At 44.6% G+C, this 19,727-nt stretch overlaps 1 protein-coding gene across 5 annotated transcripts in view; it reads right to left on the reverse strand.

The window, feature by feature from the left end:
* Positions 1–969: 969 nt before the first annotated feature.
* The window catches only part of HIPK2 (homeodomain interacting protein kinase 2), a 139,108-nt gene continuing 120,350 nt past the window's right edge, over positions 970–19,727 (reverse strand). For 4 of the 5 annotated variants that reach the window (XM_067308191.1, XM_067308177.1, XM_067308186.1 and 1 more), the window contains exons 10-15: positions 19,151–19,293; positions 18,247–18,426; positions 14,757–15,038; positions 4,649–4,896; positions 3,474–3,634; positions 970–1,667 (exon numbers count right to left, since the gene is read on the reverse strand). In XM_067308191.1, the coding sequence (XP_067164292.1) occupies positions 1,200–1,667; positions 3,474–3,634; positions 4,649–4,896; positions 14,757–15,038; positions 18,247–18,426; positions 19,151–19,293 (1,482 nt within the window). In that variant the 3' untranslated portion in view covers positions 970–1,199. The remainder of the gene's footprint in view (positions 1,668–3,473; positions 3,635–4,648; positions 4,897–14,756; positions 15,039–18,246; positions 18,427–19,150; positions 19,294–19,727) is intronic. The other variant, XM_067308198.1, reaches the window with a different exon arrangement.

The raw sequence follows: 19,727 nt of genomic DNA on the forward strand, positions 1-19,727 counted from the left end.
CCAAAAGAAAAAGAGCTGAGATTAAATTCCGACTAGCCTCAGTCAGTTTCTAGGAGTACCAGTGGAAGTAAACCCTTAAACCGCATCTGTAGTTCGGTAAGGCACTACGAGGGAATGATGTAAAACTAAGACTGTGACAGTTGTAATGGCTGTGCTGAGGAACACACCACAGAGAGAAGGCAGCATCTGCACACACACATACATACAAACATACATACCTGGACAATCACATTTGTTACATGCCTATGTTATATCACTTTTCTTTGTGCAATCACATTGAGGAATAGTCTATTGGTATCATTGAAGTTCAACATAAAATAGTAAAAAGGGTGGATGACCTGTATAGTGCTACATTCTATCAGGGGGCCAGCTAAAATGTCTCCTCCTATACTAAAATGGCTAGGGATTAAAAGGAAAATTTCCAAATAAAATAAAATGAAACTGAAATCCAACATACATTATTAGAGATCTTGTTTAGGAATAGCATTTCTCAGGGATTTATCCAGTGTATTCAAAGAAAGGGAAAACAACCCCATTGCTTCTGATCTTGACCAGTGCTGTATGTTCTGTTTTGCCCACGTATGGTTAGGTGTATTAGCATTAGACCAGAATTTAGAGCACTGGGACAACATCTTCCTCTCCTCCACCAGCCTCCCTTACCCACTTTCTGTTTCCATAAAAGACCCAAAATCTCATGTATGTTTTGAGATACAGAGACCACTGCAAAGATGGGGCATAAACCCTTTGAAATTCTGGATAAATCCCTAATCCATATACCTATTGGATTAAAAACCTAATGGATTTCATTTTAGGTGTTCTGGACAAGAAATTTCTAAATGTAGCTCACTATTGGATGAAAATAATCTTTAAAAGTCTATTGGTGAAGTTCTTCAAAACACAGGACCCCACTGGAGGGTCCTTCTGCTTCTCTCTCTCTCTAGTTTGGTGCAGAATGGTTGGTTTTTGTGGTTTTATTTTTTTTTCTGTTCTTTTTTTCCATTTTCTTTTTTTTTTTAAATAAAAAGTGTAGAATTGGTTCTCCCCCTTCTTTCCTCTTTCTCGTTTCTTCCTTAAAGTCTCCTTCGTTCAAGTTTCACGTGAGCCTCCCATTGCATTGTTAGTTTGTCATGTTCTTCAGTACAAAAGCAGCCGCCTCACTCCCTCATGACGGGTGTGTCTCTTGCTCCTTATTCCAGTGTTTAGATGTAAGGGTACTGGTTGACCTTGGTGGGGCTCAGTGGGTATCCAGTGTAGACTGTGGAGGCTGGAGAAGCACTGATATAGGTCTGATGGGCAAACTGAGCCTGGTATTGACTCGGGTGGATGGTGGGTGAGGGCAAAACGCGCGGGCCCATACTGACAGGGACCTGGTGGACGATGCTGGCGGGGTAGGTGGTGTGCTGCACAGCATGCCGCGCAGACCCTTGGGAGGCCACCAGGTGAGCAACGGTGCCTGTGGAGCCCAGTGCAGCGGGGGCGGTGTATGTGTAGAGGTGGGGTTGGGTGGGCAGGTGAGCAGCGGCAGCTGCGGCCAAGTGAGGATGAACTGTACCATGGCTGGGACTATTGTGCGGGAAAGAGTACGGGGCCTGAGCTATCGTTGGAGTGATGTAGGCTTGCTGTCTCCGGTGACTCCCTGTGCGATCAGTCGTGATGTGCTGCTGGGCCTGGATAAAGACAGCAACAGTCAAAGGCAGTTACAAGACAAGAGACGGCTCTTTACATCTTTGGTGGTGCCTGGGAGCCTCCCTCCGAAACCAAGGTGGCCTCAGAAAACTTCCCTGCACTCCTCCTGACATTCTCAGCATCACCACAATCTTCCCTTGGAAAGAGGGGATGGCAGAGGGTCCCTGCCAGGCTTAGGATGGCCCTGTAGTTTCACACATTCACCAAAATGGCCCCCAGGAGGACAGCAGAGTCCCCCACTTTGAGCCATGATCTGCTGACATAGCTACTACCATGAAGACCCAACCGCAGATGCCCGGGTCCCGAGAACGTCTTCTGCAAATCCAGGTACTCAAGAGAACACACAGCTTTTGTTAGAGAACTCACTGCTGAGGAAATATGCTGCACTCAGAGTTCAAGGGAATGAAGTTAACTAATTGTTCCTGGAACCAGCAATGTATTTTTGTTCAGTTTTGGTCTTTGCTTTTATCATTTCCTTGGTTAGTAAAATGACTTTGTTATTTTTTAAAGACAAAAACCTCAGTCTGATCAGATCCTGAAGGTGCTTGGTACCCTCATGTAATCAGCTCTAACTACTTGAGCACAGGCAACTTCTTGCAGCAGGAGAGGAATGATGTTCTTTTTCAGAGATTTTCTACGCTGTTGGGTTCTTTTTTTTGCATTGCACAATAGTGTCAAAGAGTTTTCCTGGTCATTTATAACTATGGTGTAGTCAGAGTATTAAATAATCAATAAAACAGGAATTAGAAGACAAGAAGGATAATGTTCCATATTATTTCCTTCTATTTTTCCAAACCTTTTCATCCTCCTCCTAAGTACTCCCTGTGCTGTCACTGTGGTCTAAAATGCAGGAGCCAAACTCCTCCCTCACTGTTAGAAACAGCATCTCACCTGCTTCCTCCATTTTCACTCATTTTTATTTCAAATGAGTTTAAATTTTTTCCATTTCAACTGCATTTTGAGGAACAAGGGGCATCCCCTCCCTGCCCCCCCCACCAAAATTTTTTATTTTTTTAACCAGTTCTGCTTACATTCAGCTCTGAATTCAAACCCACATTGTTCTCTGAGCTTTCCAGACTTTCTTCTGCTGAAATGTTGATAGCTTTGCTGTAACTTCCTTACTCCCATTACCTCACCTCAGAGAGAGATGGGCCCCAGGTGCAGTACGTGAAAAGGATGTTATTTACTGAAGCTCCTAGGGAGCCCCTGGGTGTTTCAATCACAGACTGTGAAACATCTTGAGAACTGCATGCTGTCAAGTAGTGGGATTTGCCTAGATCTCAGCACAGATTTATCATGGAATAGATCAAACTCATTACCTGACAACAGGTCATGTATATGTATAGAGGCTCAGCTTTTCCTTGTCACATCTGACTGGGGACCTCTCCCAATCTTGCAGCCAGACTGATGCACTCCCTTCACTTTAAAGATACTCTCCCCACAGTCATCTATAACTAGGGAGAATTCAGACCTTCCTACACGGTTCTGTTTCACTCCCTTGTATCTGAGCCACAGCATCTTTTGCATTATTCCCACTCATGCTGTTGGATCGTCTGACTTCAAAATACACTTTAAGTGTACTGCCAGCCCACTCAGGGGTGGGATCAGCACTGCCTCTCCTGCTTGAGCTAGAGGATCAAGATTTGCAGTAAAGTCAAAACAAGCTGATCAAACTCAACACAGGGCCCAACTATTATTAGGCTGGAACAGGACAGCCCACACTGGTGTAGCAGTGGGTTATGTCTTGATGATGTACTGTCAAAATCTCTCTATCTAGGTTTACTTACCTGGCTTAGATTAAGAGGCTGCTGCTGCTGGAAATGTGCTCCTGGTCGCTGCTGCCTATAGGCAACGGCTCCAGACGAGCTCCCTGAAGAGTGACCGCTGGTGGAGGTCACGGTGCTGGAGGACTTGGACTTGTAGGAGGATGAGTGGTGACTGGTGGTGACTGTGCCAGGAAAGGAAACACATTTGTAGCTTACATCACATTCTTTAATTGATCACCCTACCTTTTCCTCACAGAATCTCCTCCAGCGTGCCTTTTGGGAGGAGACATTCAACAGAAGTAGGATAAGAAAATGGTCTCTCTTAATTAACAGAATACCACAACAGTGTCTCATAAACATGGGCCAGCCTGTTATCCTAGAGGCAGCCACACAAACCCGATATCTGGACCCCAAACTGGGCCTGGAGAAGGCTTTACAGATCCTTCAGAAGCATCAGAAACTGTTCTGCCAGGAGAACTGTAAGATGCAGGTACAAATCCCAAAGAGAGGCAGGAAGCATAGTGTGCACAGCACAAAAAGGCCCTGGCTCAGCTGACCTCACCGTGAGTAGGGAGGGAGGGAGGAGGCACTAGTGAGGAGCTCACCCCCGAGCCTTCGTGTTCACCAAGACTGCGTCAAACGAAAGTACTGCCAAGTAGCTCAAAGCTAATTGTGTCAGGCCAAACTTTTACCATATAAGCCCCTTTTCAACATATAATACTACCTATAATTGCAAAGGCTCCGGATGAGCAAACCTCATCTGTCCAATAATGAAGATCCAGGGGAAATGTTCTCCCCAGAAACGAAAAAAAGGTTTGGATGAAAACGCACATGTGTTTTCAATCTTTTACCCATATTAAAGTAAACCTACGGAAAGGCACGGCAGGAAAGGTTCACACTTGCATTTGGGAGCCTTTTATGTCAAATGCTGAACTAGAGGCTTCATTCTGTTCTTGGATTATTACAGAAGTAACTGGGAATGACACTTGTCCCCGTGACTCCTGGGTGTACCAGAGTACATTAATAATGCAATATGGCTCCCAAGAACAGATGTGTCACTTGAGAGAAGGACAGGAGCACGGTTTCTTTAGAAAACAAAACAAGCAAACAAACAAAATGAAACCGAACAATGAGATTCTTCCAAGATAAATCATTTATTTCTTACTAATTTTCTTGACGGAAGAGGTGCAATTTACCTGGCGCCAGGCTATCGCACTCTACCAACACCTCACTGGCCTGGGTTTTCAGTGGTGGCACGATGATCGTTCGGGGGTTCCCACTGCAGTGAGTCTCTGGAACCCCTTTGGTGTCGTAGGTGTTCCCATTGTTCTGCCCTGCGCGATGCTGCACTGCGTAAGGGCTGTTGTTGCTGGAGGAATCGGAGTAGGGGGAATCATGCACAGTGACACAGCTGATGACGTTCTTCCTTTGCTTGGACAACGTGCTGAAACACAACCATACAACAGGAAAGAGTGAATGGGCAATGACCATTTCAGAAGCCACCAGAAGACTCTGTTCCTGACCGACTAAAGGTAGAGCGTAGCCTTAAGTCCTTTGCCAGATAAAGGCTGTTTAAGCCAAATCCTAGGCTTCAAAACTCACTCGTTGCTATTCCAGGAAAGCTTTCATGGAGGTCAAGGACTGAGTAAGACATTGTGGATAGATCTTACATTCACACTGCTTAGAATAGCACTGAACCAGACTGCCAGATTTATTTTCAGACTGCTTTTTATATATGTGTGCAGTAGAGGCCCAGCAGTTATACTATGCTTTGTTGCAAGTCTCACCACCCACACAAAAATGTGGCGGTTTCTACCAGCCTTCCAGCAATGATTTAATAATAGATGTTACGAATTTTCATGATTAAATCCCATGAATTTACAAAATATACTCCATTCTATTTACTAATATACAATGGGCATATATTTTCAGGAAATGTTTGAACCTGAGGAATGAATGAAGAAAAAATGAGCAAAGTATATATTGCCATATAGAATATTTTGGTTTTCTTTCCTTCCTCTGAATAAGCAATGGGTCTCCCGACTCTAGTGTGAATTATCAAGGTCCTGCTGTAGCTAATCTATCTATGACATCAAAGAAGTGATTAAAAAGGAACATCAACACTTCCAAGATTAGTGCTAGAAGTTCATTAGACTAGACTGCATGAGCACAATTGGGATTTGCTCCGCTATTGTGTCTAATTATTCCTGATGGTTACTCCTTCCTGTTATGAGCTTGTTTAGAGAGAAAAAGAGAGGGCAAAAAAGAGGAGGGAGGAAGGGGGATGGTGAAGATTTGCTTAAATGGCTCACATCCTTAACAGTGCACAGACCTTGACTACAGAAAATAGCTGCTATGTTTCACTGATTGCATTATGTTGTTATGGCAACTGAAGTTTTTAAAATGATGAAAAGAAATGGATAGCACATAAAAAGCTAAGTAATTAGGCTTAATGGTAGAAACAGCCCCAACAGAAGCAAAAATGCCAAGGAGAAAAAGGAATACCTCTTTTAACTTCTCAAGTGCACACTTTAAAAAGAGGGAGCTCCCTTTCCCATGGGGTCTCATCTCTGTTCTCTCTCGCTGGCATGTCCAGTCCAGAGACGAGCTGGTTATTCTGCTCTTGGCCTGTGGCAGGGCAGTTTGTTGTCTGCTTGCAGCAATGCTTCTTACCCAGGGAAAGGAAGCAAGTGGAGCATGCACCAAGAGCAGTTTGCTTTCAAGGACACTTTTTTCCTTATTTACTTCTCACAGCGCTAAAAGGAGCACGGGTGGGTTCACTTCAGCGTGTCTGTGCACAAGCTTCTCCCCCAGCATTCACAAGCTGCAACGCATCAGCTCACTCCCAGGACTTGTGACTGAAAAGCTATCTTTTCCACTAAATAATGCATCAGGGTGCTGCATTCACAAACAAGTTCTCACCAGCCAGACTTCTCCTGGGCTAACATCACAGGATCCTGGGTGCCCCAAAGAGGATACAAGGTCTTGTTGTTCTAGGCACTGTGAAAAACACACTGAGAGGCCCCTCTTGTCCTAAAGCATTGCCACTTGAAACAGAGAAGACAGAGAAGGAGCGGAAGCTGTTAGGGACAAAGTTATTGCACAGGAGTCTGGAAGCTGAATGCAATCCTTGCAGGAGCAGGGATCTTTCGGTTGGGGAAAGGGCAAATGGTGGCAAAACTCTCTATTGTGGCTTTCCACAAGGAGGCAGAGAGCACTGGATTAGAAATGAAAAGAACAATAGCGTATCTTAGATGGACAATCTATTTGAAGAAAGATGTAGCAGTTTGGATATGGTGATAAAAAAAAGAATATTAAGCCAATAAAAATGACTAATATTGCATCAGTGTTCCTCTCTCCTTCAACAGAAATGCCTGTAATCACACATCTATGAATATCCACACTACTTGCCCTTTGCAACTACCCTTGACTGCTAAGTTGGGAGGAGATATATATTCTTTACCTCTGACAGATATTACATTTTATAAAGAAAATTAAAGTCACTAAACAGTTTTTTGACAACTGATAAGATCTAGCTGTTTCTTTTACAGCCCCTTACATAAGGGGCTTAGCTGTGGAACTGGAAATACTTGCTCTTGGCTGATACTTGACATAGGAAAGCTGAGCTGTAAGGCTGGACGGTTATTTTTCTGCGAGATCTCAGCTACTTCTTATTGTTTTAGAATGCGCACATTTTTCACCAATTTGGTTGAGGGATTGTCAAAGCAGGGATCATGGGGAGTCTTATTCAAAATGTTATATAGCTCATTGGTTACAAAAAGAAAATCAAACAAATTTGTTAGGTTAAACAAATAAATGACTCAAACCCCAAACCCTTCAGGAAAAAGGGATCCAGGCAGGATATTAAACTCATTTTGTAGATGGGAAACTGAGAAGGACCAGAGCTGTGGTGCTGCTAGCCCTTATACAAGAGTTTAGCACTACTAATAAGTGTTGTTCCACTGAAGTCAGCTGGACTATTCCCAGTAACAGAGCTAAAGCACGTGGGTAAATATTTGCAGGATTAGGGCCTAAATGATTAGCCTCTTGATTCAGCAGGCTGCATCATTTCAAGCGCATGAGCAGTCTCATTGAAAGCAGATGGATTTTTTTTTTTCTTTAGGAAAGGTAACAACTGCAGTTAATGTTAGAGAACACAGAGAAGTCAATTGGAACTATTCACGTGCTTAGAGCTAGGCACCTGCTGTACCACAGCTTGCCTGAGAGATTAAGGGTGGGTATTTCAAAAGCATCAAAGGCCCAACTCATGCTGAAAATCAGTTGATTCATAGGCTTAAAGTTACACATTGTGCTGAAATGGGGGCTTTTGAAAATTCAACCCAGAAGAGCTAGCATTCTCCCTTCTCAATGCTTTCTAGCTAGCCAGCAACTGTCCTCATTCCAGCTCCCTCCGATGCCTCAGCTGCTCTCTCTGCCTTACAGTAAAGCAAGTTATCTGTGTGGCGTCCAGGCTGACGTTATGGACTTCCCCGCTCACAAACTATCAGGACTGAGAGCTTTCACCTGTTGACGCTGCACTTGCCTACTCAGCAAGCTTACTGTATTCCTGTACCTCAGCCACAGCTTTTGGGGATGTTTGTGCTTACACAGAAAAATACTATTAAAAGTCTTGCCCCCGTCCTATTAAGCCTACCATAACCCTGGTAACTGCTTTCCCTCCTGCAAGCTCAGTAGCAGCAGCAGACATGATTTAGTAGTGTTGAGAGTGGGCATGCACTCCTGGTCAGCTTGTGTGCCTGCCTGCGTTATGACGGTAGGTGTATCTTAATTCTCCAGGGGAGAGAAGGGGGAAGATTGCCAAAGTGGCATCAAATTCATCTGCGGAAACTGAAAAGCAGTAAGTCAGGAAGGCTTTTTAACCCTTAGCAGCTGGAGCTGTGTCCTCCCTTTCAGAACAGCAGCTGGAAAAATAAGCACTGCTTTGTAAGCTTATTCTTTATTTATGAGCTGTAGCCCATTCCCACCCTGTCCTGGAGAGCTTGTTCTCAAACTCAGACCCAAAACAATTCATGTCTGTCCAACGTGGCGACAAGGAGCACAGCCACGCCCTTGAACACCCACAAGCAGCTCTCAGAGACAGACTTTTATTGGCCTCATGAGAGTGCAGGTGAGAGAAAGACGTGGGTTCCCATTCCCCACAGCAAGGCAAGATTTCCAAGGGAAATCTGCGGGAGGAAAGGGAAGATACTTTGTGCACAGGCACAAGGCAAGAAACTAGGGTGGGCATCCAGGTACTATTAAGGGGAAGGTGTGGAGGACAGACATCGAGAAGCACAATGAAAGAAATAAAGAAAAGAAGATGCTTAGAATTAATTGTTGAAACAACTTTGAAACCATCTGTATAACCAAGGACAAGGAGAGGGACAACAGCACTTGTAAGACAAAGCAACTTAAGAGGAGATAATTTCTACTTGCTGAAGGCCCAGCCCTCAAGCTTGCTGTATGACAGCATTTCATGAACAGGACCTTTTTTCCCTGAATATCCTAAGTTCCACCAGAGGCCCATAAAAAACAAACGAAGTCAAGTGGACACAGTTCTTAGTGTGTGCTTCACCCACAGAGATACAAACATTTTACAGGTGGCTGAAGCTGCAGCAACACAAGCTTTCAATGCTCAAGGTCACTATGTCAGCCTCCTAGTTTGGAGAAAGATGGCAGCTATTCCACAAACGGGCCTTTCAACCGGTGTGCACCCACACCACAGTATGTTAGCATCACAGCTCATCACGAGAATTATGTTCCAGGTCTCTGAAAACTCCACAACATGCACACTTTTGAGTTTGTTGCTTCAGAATAAACCACCTATTCTGAGAAAGTATAGAGTCAGCCAACAAAAACTCATACTACAACTGCAATCTATCTCTTCACACTGAAACCTTATGCCGTGCGTAGCTCAGGGTTGAGAACATATCCCTCTCCCTTCAGGTCAACCTCTACCCAGAGCTCACCCTTCTTTGTGAATTCTGCAGAATTGCAGTGTTTGTGATGGGAATAAAAATTCATCAAATACTACACCAAGGCCACTTTATTAGGCTATACAGCCCATGCTGTAGAGGTTTGAGTCACACACAGATGACCGCTTAGCAGGTTGTAAAGGTCCCGCTTAGCAGGTTGTAAAGGTCCTGCTGCTGAAGGTTTGCTGACAGAGCTACTGTCTACCTCTGTTATTTTAAGTATTAGTTGTATGCTGGTGTGTCTTTGGGAGATGGAGGACAGCAATCTTACCCTTTTTATCAGCTGACTGTGGTTAGTCAATGCATTGCTATGCACAGTGACTGTACTATGTACAGCATAACATTGCCACAATAGGCTAGATGTCAAAGGAGAATTACAAATGGTATTTTTATCCCCCTCCCCCAAACACATATCTGCAAATGGGCAGACCTCTAGCAAAACACCTGGTTTGCGCCTGCCAGCGATTTCCTCGTATAAGAGGAATGTCCTCTGACATAGCTTCCACCGCCACTGCAACACGACGTGAATAAGGTGAATAACTACTTGCATCAGCTCACGCTCTAAAAAAGAGTAAGACTCACACAGAGACTTCACTGTATATTTTATCATCTTAAAAAAAAAAAGGTAAGAATTTTGCGCCAGTGAAGATGGCCAATGAGGCAGTTACTCAGTACGCCCATGTGACAGCTACAGTCAGTCTTTCTTGCCCAGAAAGACAGCGATTACTGTGAGGATCCCGTGAGGAGCCAAGCTGGAGGGGTGATATTTAAGATGCCAGCAGAGATAGAGCAGACAGCAGGGAAGTGAGAGGATCTCTTGCCTCTTTGGGGCAGAAGCACTGTCCTTTCCCACCTCAAAACCACCTACCTCAAGGCCATCATTGTTTTATTTCAAGAAAACAGTCAAGTTTTTCTTGGTTGTTGCACCTGTTGCTTGGGACGGAGAGTCATACAGACAACAGTTGCCTCCACTAGCATCCTTTCCACCCCTCCACCTGGCCAGGCTCAGCCATGCTGCCCTTGGCAGCATGTGGAAGGATCCCCCTGCTGCAGGCACCACCGGCCCAGACGTGTGCGTGGTGCCACAGGAGCATGCGTGTTCTCTCCCTCCCTCCCTCCCTCCCTCTTTTCCACAATTTAGTCATCCTGAGATGCACTTGTGCCTGTCTGTCCTATATTTAAGTTGCTGCTTTATTTTCCTCCGCTCCTTAGCTTCAGAAATATTTAATCAAGGGAAGATTTATATTTAAACCACTGTACCATGTGAAGGTGCAGGCTGGGGAGTACTTAACCAAGTGGCCAATTGTTGATATTTGCTCTGATTATTGCGACTGCAAACGCACTGTCGGCCTGTCTGTCTATCTGCTTGACTTTCTAACTAGAGCATTTTGGTAGAAAAACTTTGAGGAATATATTTATAAGAAAATTGTCATGCCTGTGCTCTGTTTTTACCCTCCTAAGTCCTTTACGGATAACAGTTAGACCCAAAGTCTTCTTTCCAGAATAAATAACATTCAGGGCATTACTTTACAGCACAGCAGTGCCTCTCTTTGGCCTACAGAATCTCTTTGTAAAGGATGTTGAACTGAGACTCTAATAATCTACTGCTGATAAACAGGGTCATGAAATCATTTCCTGTCCATTTAATGGTTTGTATATGTATATTTTTTCCTACTTTCTACAGGACAAAAAGTCAAATGGAAAACTTTGTGGACATCAGAAACAAGGTAAGAATGGTTTCGTTCAGTCAAAATGTTCCCTTTTTATTTTCACCATTTTAAAATTTATGTTTCCTACTGTTTTCTTACATTATGAAAGGAAAAAAAAAGAACCAGAAAATAGAAGTCTTCCCCTTAAAAATACTTTCCTCCCTTAAAAAAAAAGTCAAAACAGACCCCTCTGCAATTTTGAAACTTCCCTAGATTTCACCATGTCGGAGTCGTTACTGTAAAATCTCCATGTATCTTGCAAAAAGCCTTGGTTTTGACAAGCTGACAGTTTTAATGAAAAATTTGGGCCCTGAAAAACACTAACCATTTCTCCGAAGACAGTCCCTGTTGAAGCTACCCACGGTCCCTCCTCAGCACTTTTGCCCCCGGCTGCTGGGATTGGGGCCCAGCAGGTGGCCCCCTCGGACAAGGCTCGGCAGCAGGTCCCCCAGAGCCCACCTTGTGGGAGCTCCCTGGCAGCTCCTGAGAAAGCGGGACCTCACCATTTTTAGATGACCATCGATTTTAAAAAGGTTATAGCAAGCTACACCCGTCAACAGGGCAAAACACACGCGAGCAAGAATGAGCAAAGTGCTGGAGCGCTGGCTGCATCAGTTGGTGAGCTCAGAAACATCCCACTTAACATCTGCGTTTTTCATTAGGTAAAGGAAAACTCAGCCCATACCACACAGGATTCTTCAGATTTTTCTTCCACCAATAAAAATGTTGCATCTCCTGTACTAGAAAAGCTCTCTCTGCTGTTCTGGTATTACAAAAAGGCTTTTCTGTCAGAGTAATTCCAAACTGTAGGGCTCCTTCACCGCACTAAAAGTATGTTACTGTATCAGTGTTACCAGTCTTTTTTAAAGTGAGATTTATAAACTCTCATATTGTTGAAGGATCTACTTCTCACAGACACAGGTAGCTCTAATCTCTCTTCACCGAGCAATCAACGCAATAAAAAATATTAGTCTCACAGGTCAAAGAGAAATGTCTAGCCCCACAGAAAGTAACAGAAGGAAGTCTTGTAGCAAATTCAGGAGCTGATCCAACTTAATGAAGCTAATGCAAAGATACCATTGGTATCAATAGGATGGGATCAGGCAGTAAATTTTGATTGATCTATCAATGACAATATTATTTCTGTATTCTGACCTAGAAAAAGCTAACATTGTTAGGATGTCACCAATAGTGAGTTTCAAGTTATTCCTTATTTTTCACCCCCATACCACAGCTATTGCCCAATAGGGCAATATTTGCATAAATATGGGTGAGACTGCATTCTTTGCACAGTTTCATTTTAGCCTCAGTTGCAGATTCTGAACATTTGGGTACTGGTTACACTAAAGCATATACTTCACTGTCACTCCTATTTTTCTTGGAGACAAAAAAATCTATGAGTAAGAAAACCAGGAGGTACTTTCCTAAATGTAACACACTTTCAATTGAAAAACCTGGCAGGGGCCAAGTTCATTGGTATTAAATGCTGATACGGCTGCTTTGGCTGAAAGCTACACTCTTCTACACCAGCTGAGAATCTGGCCTTAAGTCTGTCCAGGTCAGAAGGCTCTGAACAAGCTGATTTCACTCTCCCTGAGACTTTAACCAAAAATTCTCATTCTGGAGATGCTGTTTTCCATTTGTGTCTCTGTCCCTAATTCTCTACTCACTCTGGTTATATATACACAGACAATTTAACTCATTCTGGAATTCCAAAATGTGCCTTAGAACAGGCTGTGTCCATGCAAAATGTCTCCACATTGCTCAGAAATTAAATCTAGCACTTAAGCTTTGGCCTTCCAGGAATGCTGTAGTCCTGGCACTCCGTATAGATATGCCATATGGATATAAAAAGTAGCCAGGGATCTGATCCCAGGCAGGAACGTGTCCTGAATATGCTTTAGTCATATGAAAGACAGTTTGTTTATATAAGTCTGGCTCCTGGGACTATTTTGCTAACCCCTCTGCAAACCTTGCCCAAACATTTAAATACCCCAAACTCCCAACTTCATTTCCAGACATCTTCCAGAACCTTGTTCTGTCTCTCTCCCCGGACAGGTGCTAAGTGAAGAAACTGGTCAAATGGCAGCAAAGTTGAGGCTGAGGAGACAACTGTCAGCTAAAGTGGTTGCAGGATCACAGCTCTTCCCCTCACCCCTCTCTGGGCCAAGATGATATGCAGGCAGTAAGTAAAAGTACTTGCACATAATTTTCCTGAAGCCTGGGACTGGCACCATCAGTGGGTAAACATGCTTGCAAATAGCTCCCCTTACCCTGGGGATACCTGCCATCTTCATGTTGTCCAACCTCACAACCTTAGTTTTCAACATCTCTTTTGTCCTTCTTTTCCCATAAGAATCCTGATAGGTGGGAGTCCTTATTTCTAATTCACCTGACTTCCCCTTTGACCTTTATTCAGCCCTTCCTGGAAATATACTTTCTGCTGGGATACCAAATAACATCTGCCTACCAAACAAAGGAATACTGTAACAATTATTTGTAGCTCCTTGAGGCCAAATGCATCTCATCTGTTCTGTGCACGTTTTCAGTGTTCCACTTATCACCACAGCGCAGAGATGCAGAGATACAGATAGATATTTCCAATGATTAAAGGAAAATCTGCCATGGAACATGTTCTAAACAAACAACAAAAAGAGAAGCCTAATTCTCTCCTGACAACATTAGAAGGATAAGGTTAGAAGATTCCCAGCTCAGTTACCAACTTAAAGGTGCTATAATTATTCAGCTGTTTGCAAGGCTGCTTCTCCACAACTTATAAAACAGAGTGACATCTTGTGACTGACATCAGATGGAAAACCTAGAGTGCACCTACATGATGAAAGGCGCTGAAAAGGCAGTCTTGGAGAATGAAGTCCTCTCTCATCCACAGTACATGATCAGCAATGGCAGCTGTCCTGTGCCTCACTCTTCACTCTGACTTGGGTGAGTTAATTCTCTGAGAAGCAAACTCAGTCACCACAGTCTTTACATCCTTACCTATGCCTCTCTGCAGAGTCAGTCAAAAGCCATCAATTTAATCCCCCTTATGACAATAGTTGAGGGATGTTTTGTCAATACAGTCAGAACTGAACAACCCCCTTGCAATGTATTTACTGTTCTTAAGTGTTTAAGACACAACCATTAAGTGTTTTCAGGACCTTTTTATGGAAAATGCCACATACAGAAGGTGTCATGTAATGCTCTTTACAGGTGCTTGGATCGCTTCGAAAGAGAAAAGGCAATTTTAAACTACCTTCCCTCCAAGCCCTTATTTGTGTCTTTGTTTTAAATAGCTATTTGACTTAAAGGGGCTCATTACCATCGCATCTCTAAAGTCTGCTTTCAACAGTCCTGCGAGGTAGAGAAAACCATTATATCCTCTAATAGATGAGGAACTGTGGCACAGAGAGACTGTGACAGTTTCCAAGGTCGCATGGCGAATGTACAGCACGGAGGGGAATGGCACCTAGAGTCCCCATCTTAGCCTCCCCATCACCTTTCCTCTCAAAGCAAAGATAATCTGGGTGCTGAGATCCAGTGTTAACTCCTGGGACTTGACAGCATTTCTCTGCCTCTGCCTCTTTCCTATCCACACGCATAAGAGCTGAGCTGCTGCTCACCTGGTGGGCGCATGCTTCTGCTCCTCCTCTTCATCTGTGTCGCTGCTGATAGTGATGACACTCACTGCAGGGCTGGGGGTGTCAGGAATGATTATCGTCTGCCGCTGCCGCTCCCGAGTGGTGCTGGTCGCCACGTCGCCCCAACCACATGTGATGGTGGTGCTGCAGGCAGGGCTGTTGTGCACCATGGCACAGCGAGGAGGGGTGTTTTCCTTCACTCGTTTCGACCGCTGAGGTGAGCTGATGGACTGAGAGGATGAAACTTCATAGGTGGATGCATTTCTGAAAATGAAAAAGGCCATTAGTTGGTTAAAACTTAGGCTGCTTAGTCACCCCGTTGCCATGGCTTTTGATTCCTGGCCTCTGATTCTGTCACACTGATTTATGGGGTCTGGAAAAACTGCAGAATTGGCACAGTCATCTCTTCAAAGGACAGAATGCCTCACATGACATTATTATAATTGGCTGAATAGTTTCTTTCAGAAAAAAATACAATTTTGTTTTTCCCAGAAATTTCCAAATCAGAAATGCTGCCTCTTGGGAGTTCCTCGGTATGGTTTGTGCTGGGAGGTAGAGGCTAGTCACACAGCCCAGACACACCAAAGACAGACAGGCTGGCATAGTATGGCTGTCACAGAAGAAAAAGTACTCAAATGATAATCCCTTTCTCACACACCTGAGGAGCTGCATGATGCAGCATGACCAGATATTAGCCTAAACACATATTTCTTTGGCCAGAAAAAGCTAAAGGCAATTTTGGAATTTGTCGTGGAAAACAGCAGGCATTTATGATGAAAACTGATTTTTTTTTAATTGAAAATTCAATTTTATGCTTAAGAATTTTTTCAATTAACAAGCCAATGCTTCATACTTTAGGATAGTGGAGTCCCATGGATTACAGCACCCAGACAGGAAGGCACAAACTCAGTTCCATTTCATTTCATTTCCATGTGAGGCAGCAGATATAAATCAGAAGGAAAAGAACAATCTTTATCATGCAATGGAAAAAAATTCTCAAGCTCTGTTTTTTTTCCAGTCTTTCTACTTCAGTTTCCTTGCATGAAAGTACAAGAGGGTTTACTTGGAGCAGAGGTCTAAACACAGAATCCGTCCACCAAAGAATGCAGCACATGCAAGTCTGCAGGTGCAAATATTTATCAAAGCATACTGACTAACACTCATTTCACTAATTTCCCAAGTTTTCTTTTTTCTTTCTTTATTTTAACTTGTATTTATTCTTCCCAATTCAGAACATTCACAGATTCAAAAAGCAAAAACAAAGTTCTGGTTTTGTTCTACAGTGGGGCCTGGGCTGCATTTTCAGTTTGGTCTGAAAGCTAACAAAAAGAATAGGTGACATCTATCAAAAGGAAGTCATTATGGACATATCGCACTATACCAACTTATACAGGGTCTTTTGCATAACAAATGACTGCACAGTAGCATTTGCAGTGCTTTTTGAATACCAATGAGCAGCATGGAGTACCCTTCTGTCAAAAGGAGCACGTTCCTCATTTGGATACAAAAGCGTCACAATTAATGAAAATGTAGAACTGCAGAAAGCAGTTGCTCTGAAAGTGTCTGATTCCTCTTTGGCACAGACACCCTGCCCAGGAAGGGGGAAGGAAGAGAGAAGACCCTACATAGGCCCATTTGTTGCAACAGGCACCCCCTTTTACTAGCTTGCTGGGGACATAGCTGTCTCTGCTCTGTATTATGAATGGACTAAGACAGCTGGAGCCCACCCAAAGTAAATGCAATATTAGAGAGCAGATAAATGGGAAGGATTTAAATAGTGGCTTCTTAACCAGAGTCAAATTGGTTGCAAACTCAGAGCTCCTCTGGCCTCAGTCCAGTCACCCAGGAAAACCACAAGCTCTTCTGTTTTTATCACTGCACAAGTGGTGGCCCATTTTGGATCTCTCCCTGCTCTGTTTTATTTATTTATTTTTTTTAAAGAAAGGCAGCTCAGCAGAGGAGCTAGTTTCACAGTCCAGAGGACTTCTGCCAGAACAGTCATGCATACTTCTTAAACATTTGTGATAGGCACTGTAACCATCCTACAATTTTAGGTGTTCCCTGACATATTATGAACCAGAACCTAGACCACCTCTTGCAGAGCCAAACAGCCCTAGAGGTGACAGATCCAAGCATTTGAGGACTGCCTCTGTATGAGATGTCCTTATAAAATGCTCCCTGTCTTACGCTGCCATAATTATGAAATGGCCAGCACGGATATCTGTTGCTGGTGTATAGTGCTGTAAATCAGTAGATAGGGGCTAACCATCTATGTTAGGAGCCAGAGAGCTTGAAGGTGGCCGAAAACCACCTCTGTCCCCTGCTCTGCATGGCCTAGAACTCAGAATATAGGTCATCATGCAATTGCTTTTGAAAAGGCAGATCCTATGTGCACACATGAGGCATATGTTCCTGAAGATGTGGTCCCCTGAAGGTGCAACTACCCTGTGGAAGTGTGGGCAGTGACCCTCAGGAATGCTGCTTTGAGACCATGAGGGAAGAGAAGGTTTGGCAACTGGGCATTGCGCCACAGTGACACCAGCACTTGAGAACATAGCTACATTTTTAATTACAGGGACCACAAGGTCTCAGGTAATCACAGTGGCATAATAAGCTGTATGAACATGGCCTGACTCTTCTGTCTTGGATCTCCTCCAGCCACTAACTCCTGCACAGAGTGAGTGCTAGCTGGGTATGAAATGCAGCTGACTAGCTCTTACCCCTCCACTCTCCTTACCTGGCTGTACAAGATGTGAAGCAGTAAAGAGTCCAGTCACAAAAAGCATGACCTAGTAATTCATGGCCACGAAACAAACCTTACTTTGCCCCATAGATGTCAGTAAATACTACCCATGTGAGCATGTCTGCATTTCAATGCTGCATTCAGAACAACCCAGGGAAGGACTCTGTCTCACCAACACCATATAGATTGCATGCATGTGTCTTAACAGGGGATTGGTGATAGGCACTTTGATCAAAACTGGTTTGTGAGGACTTGCATAATTCACTTGCGGCTCTGCCATTCACAAATGATGTGGTCATCCCAAACACAGAGCATTAAAATTGTATGCCACCCACACTACCATGCTGTCTTTATTTATACCTCCTCTGTTCTATGTATATACAGGCATTCAAGTAGATATAATGGGGCTTTTAAGTGGTTCAATAACCTCTAATTCTGCTAAGACATCCCTTTAATAGGTTTCACCAATCGCAGTTGCACAGACTGCTGTTTGGGTGACTCCAGGTTCCCTACCAGAAACGGGGCAATACCCTGCCATGGAGCAGGAGGAGGAGACCCCACGCCGGACACCTAATTTTGCTCCTGTCTGTGCTACGGAAACACTACCCAGAGGCCACCGGGGCGAGCGAGGCCGAGCACTGCAGAAAGGCAAGCTCCCCCTGGACACAGGTGCATGCGCACAGTCCCTGGATGCTGCTCCGGCAGGGCCGGGCAGCCGCACACACTCACCGGGGTGCCGACTGGTGCTGCTTACTCTTCCTGGCGGAGGTGGTGGTGGCAGGCGGCTGGCGCATGACGTGAGCGACACCCACGTTCACGGGCTGGGCTGCGGGAAGAGTCACATGGCTAGCTAACAGCGCGGGCTGCTGCATGATGGGGTTATAGTGGCTGCCGTGAGCGTGGGTGTTTCTGCAAAGGGGGGAGACAGGCACACGTTGGAAATGCAACCATTGGCTTTTTATCAGCTCCTTAACAGGCTCCCACCAGCTTCACCAAGGTGCCCTCCTCCAGGCACCTTTGGGATCCCATCTCCAGCCCCGCCACCTCATGCTGATGGGGTTTTTCCCAGGAAGGAGCCTTCCCCCCTGGAAGGGATTTAAGGGAGTGCCTTGGGCATGATGCTCTGTTTCAAGGACAGTCAACTGAGAAGCTGCCCGTAGCTCTGGCAATCTGAGGCGCAGCTGTGGGGTGCTGGGGGCTGCCACCTCCTCCCCTTCTCCCTCTGCTCCGCAGCACTGGCCTCCGTGAGACGCTGGCCCACTGGCCTGCTCTCCCCAAAGCCCCCAGCTCTTCTCCTGTTTTCCTCAGAACTGGGGAGTACTTCAGGGAGCCCTGAAATCCCACTCAGATGATGCTACGATTGAGAATAGACTGCTTATCTTTTCGCTAGGGAGAAAATTTGGTTTTATAGTGCACTCTCCTGTGCCTGCACAGGCAATCTGAAAGTGCTTCCTGAAAATCAGCAAGCTGCTGAATCTCCACTGTCAAAGGCCACAATCACGCACTCAATATTAGTTCTTGTATACAAACCCTATCAGAAACTGCCCCAGTACGGAGACCATCTCAGATGCACACATGGGTGGGTGTCTCACAGATAACACATATATACATTCTGCAAGTGTTTCCCATTTACCTCCAGTCTGCCAGTGGCTGGGTCCCAGCCATGGACTCTGGGATGACAGTTGCGTGCTGGACAGACGTGTGGGTAGCAACTCCAGTCAGCTGCTGCCAGGCAGGAGGAAGCAGAATTTGCTGTGTGCCACTGGGCCAGGCTTGCTGTGGACCAGAGGAAAAATTGCATCTTAACAAGAATCCTCACACACCGAGCATAAGTGGTGGCCCACACCTAGGTGGGATTCCTAATAATGGTCATGATGATGACAGCAAAAATATCTAGCTCTTAGCTAACACTTTTCACAGAATCACAGAATGGCAGAGGTTGGAAGGGACCTCTGGAGATCGTCTAAGTCCAACCCCCCTGCTCAAGCAGGGTCACCTAGAGCACGCTGCACAGGATCGCGTCCTTTTCATTCCTAGATCACAAATACTTTTAGGAAACCATAGCAAAAGCAGTAAAAGTTATCAATACAGAGAGCGTAAAGGAGGGAAAAAAGTCCCTGCCTTCTGAAACAGCAGCCATGTTTCAGGTTGAACTGGGAACAGGAGACATTGAAAATGGTCTGCATTTCAACCCTAACATCAAACACATT

The sequence above is a fragment of the Apteryx mantelli genome, chromosome 1 (genome assembly GCF_036417845.1).
Source record: "Apteryx mantelli isolate bAptMan1 chromosome 1, bAptMan1.hap1, whole genome shotgun sequence".
NCBI lineage: Eukaryota > Metazoa > Chordata > Aves > Apterygiformes > Apterygidae > Apteryx > Apteryx mantelli.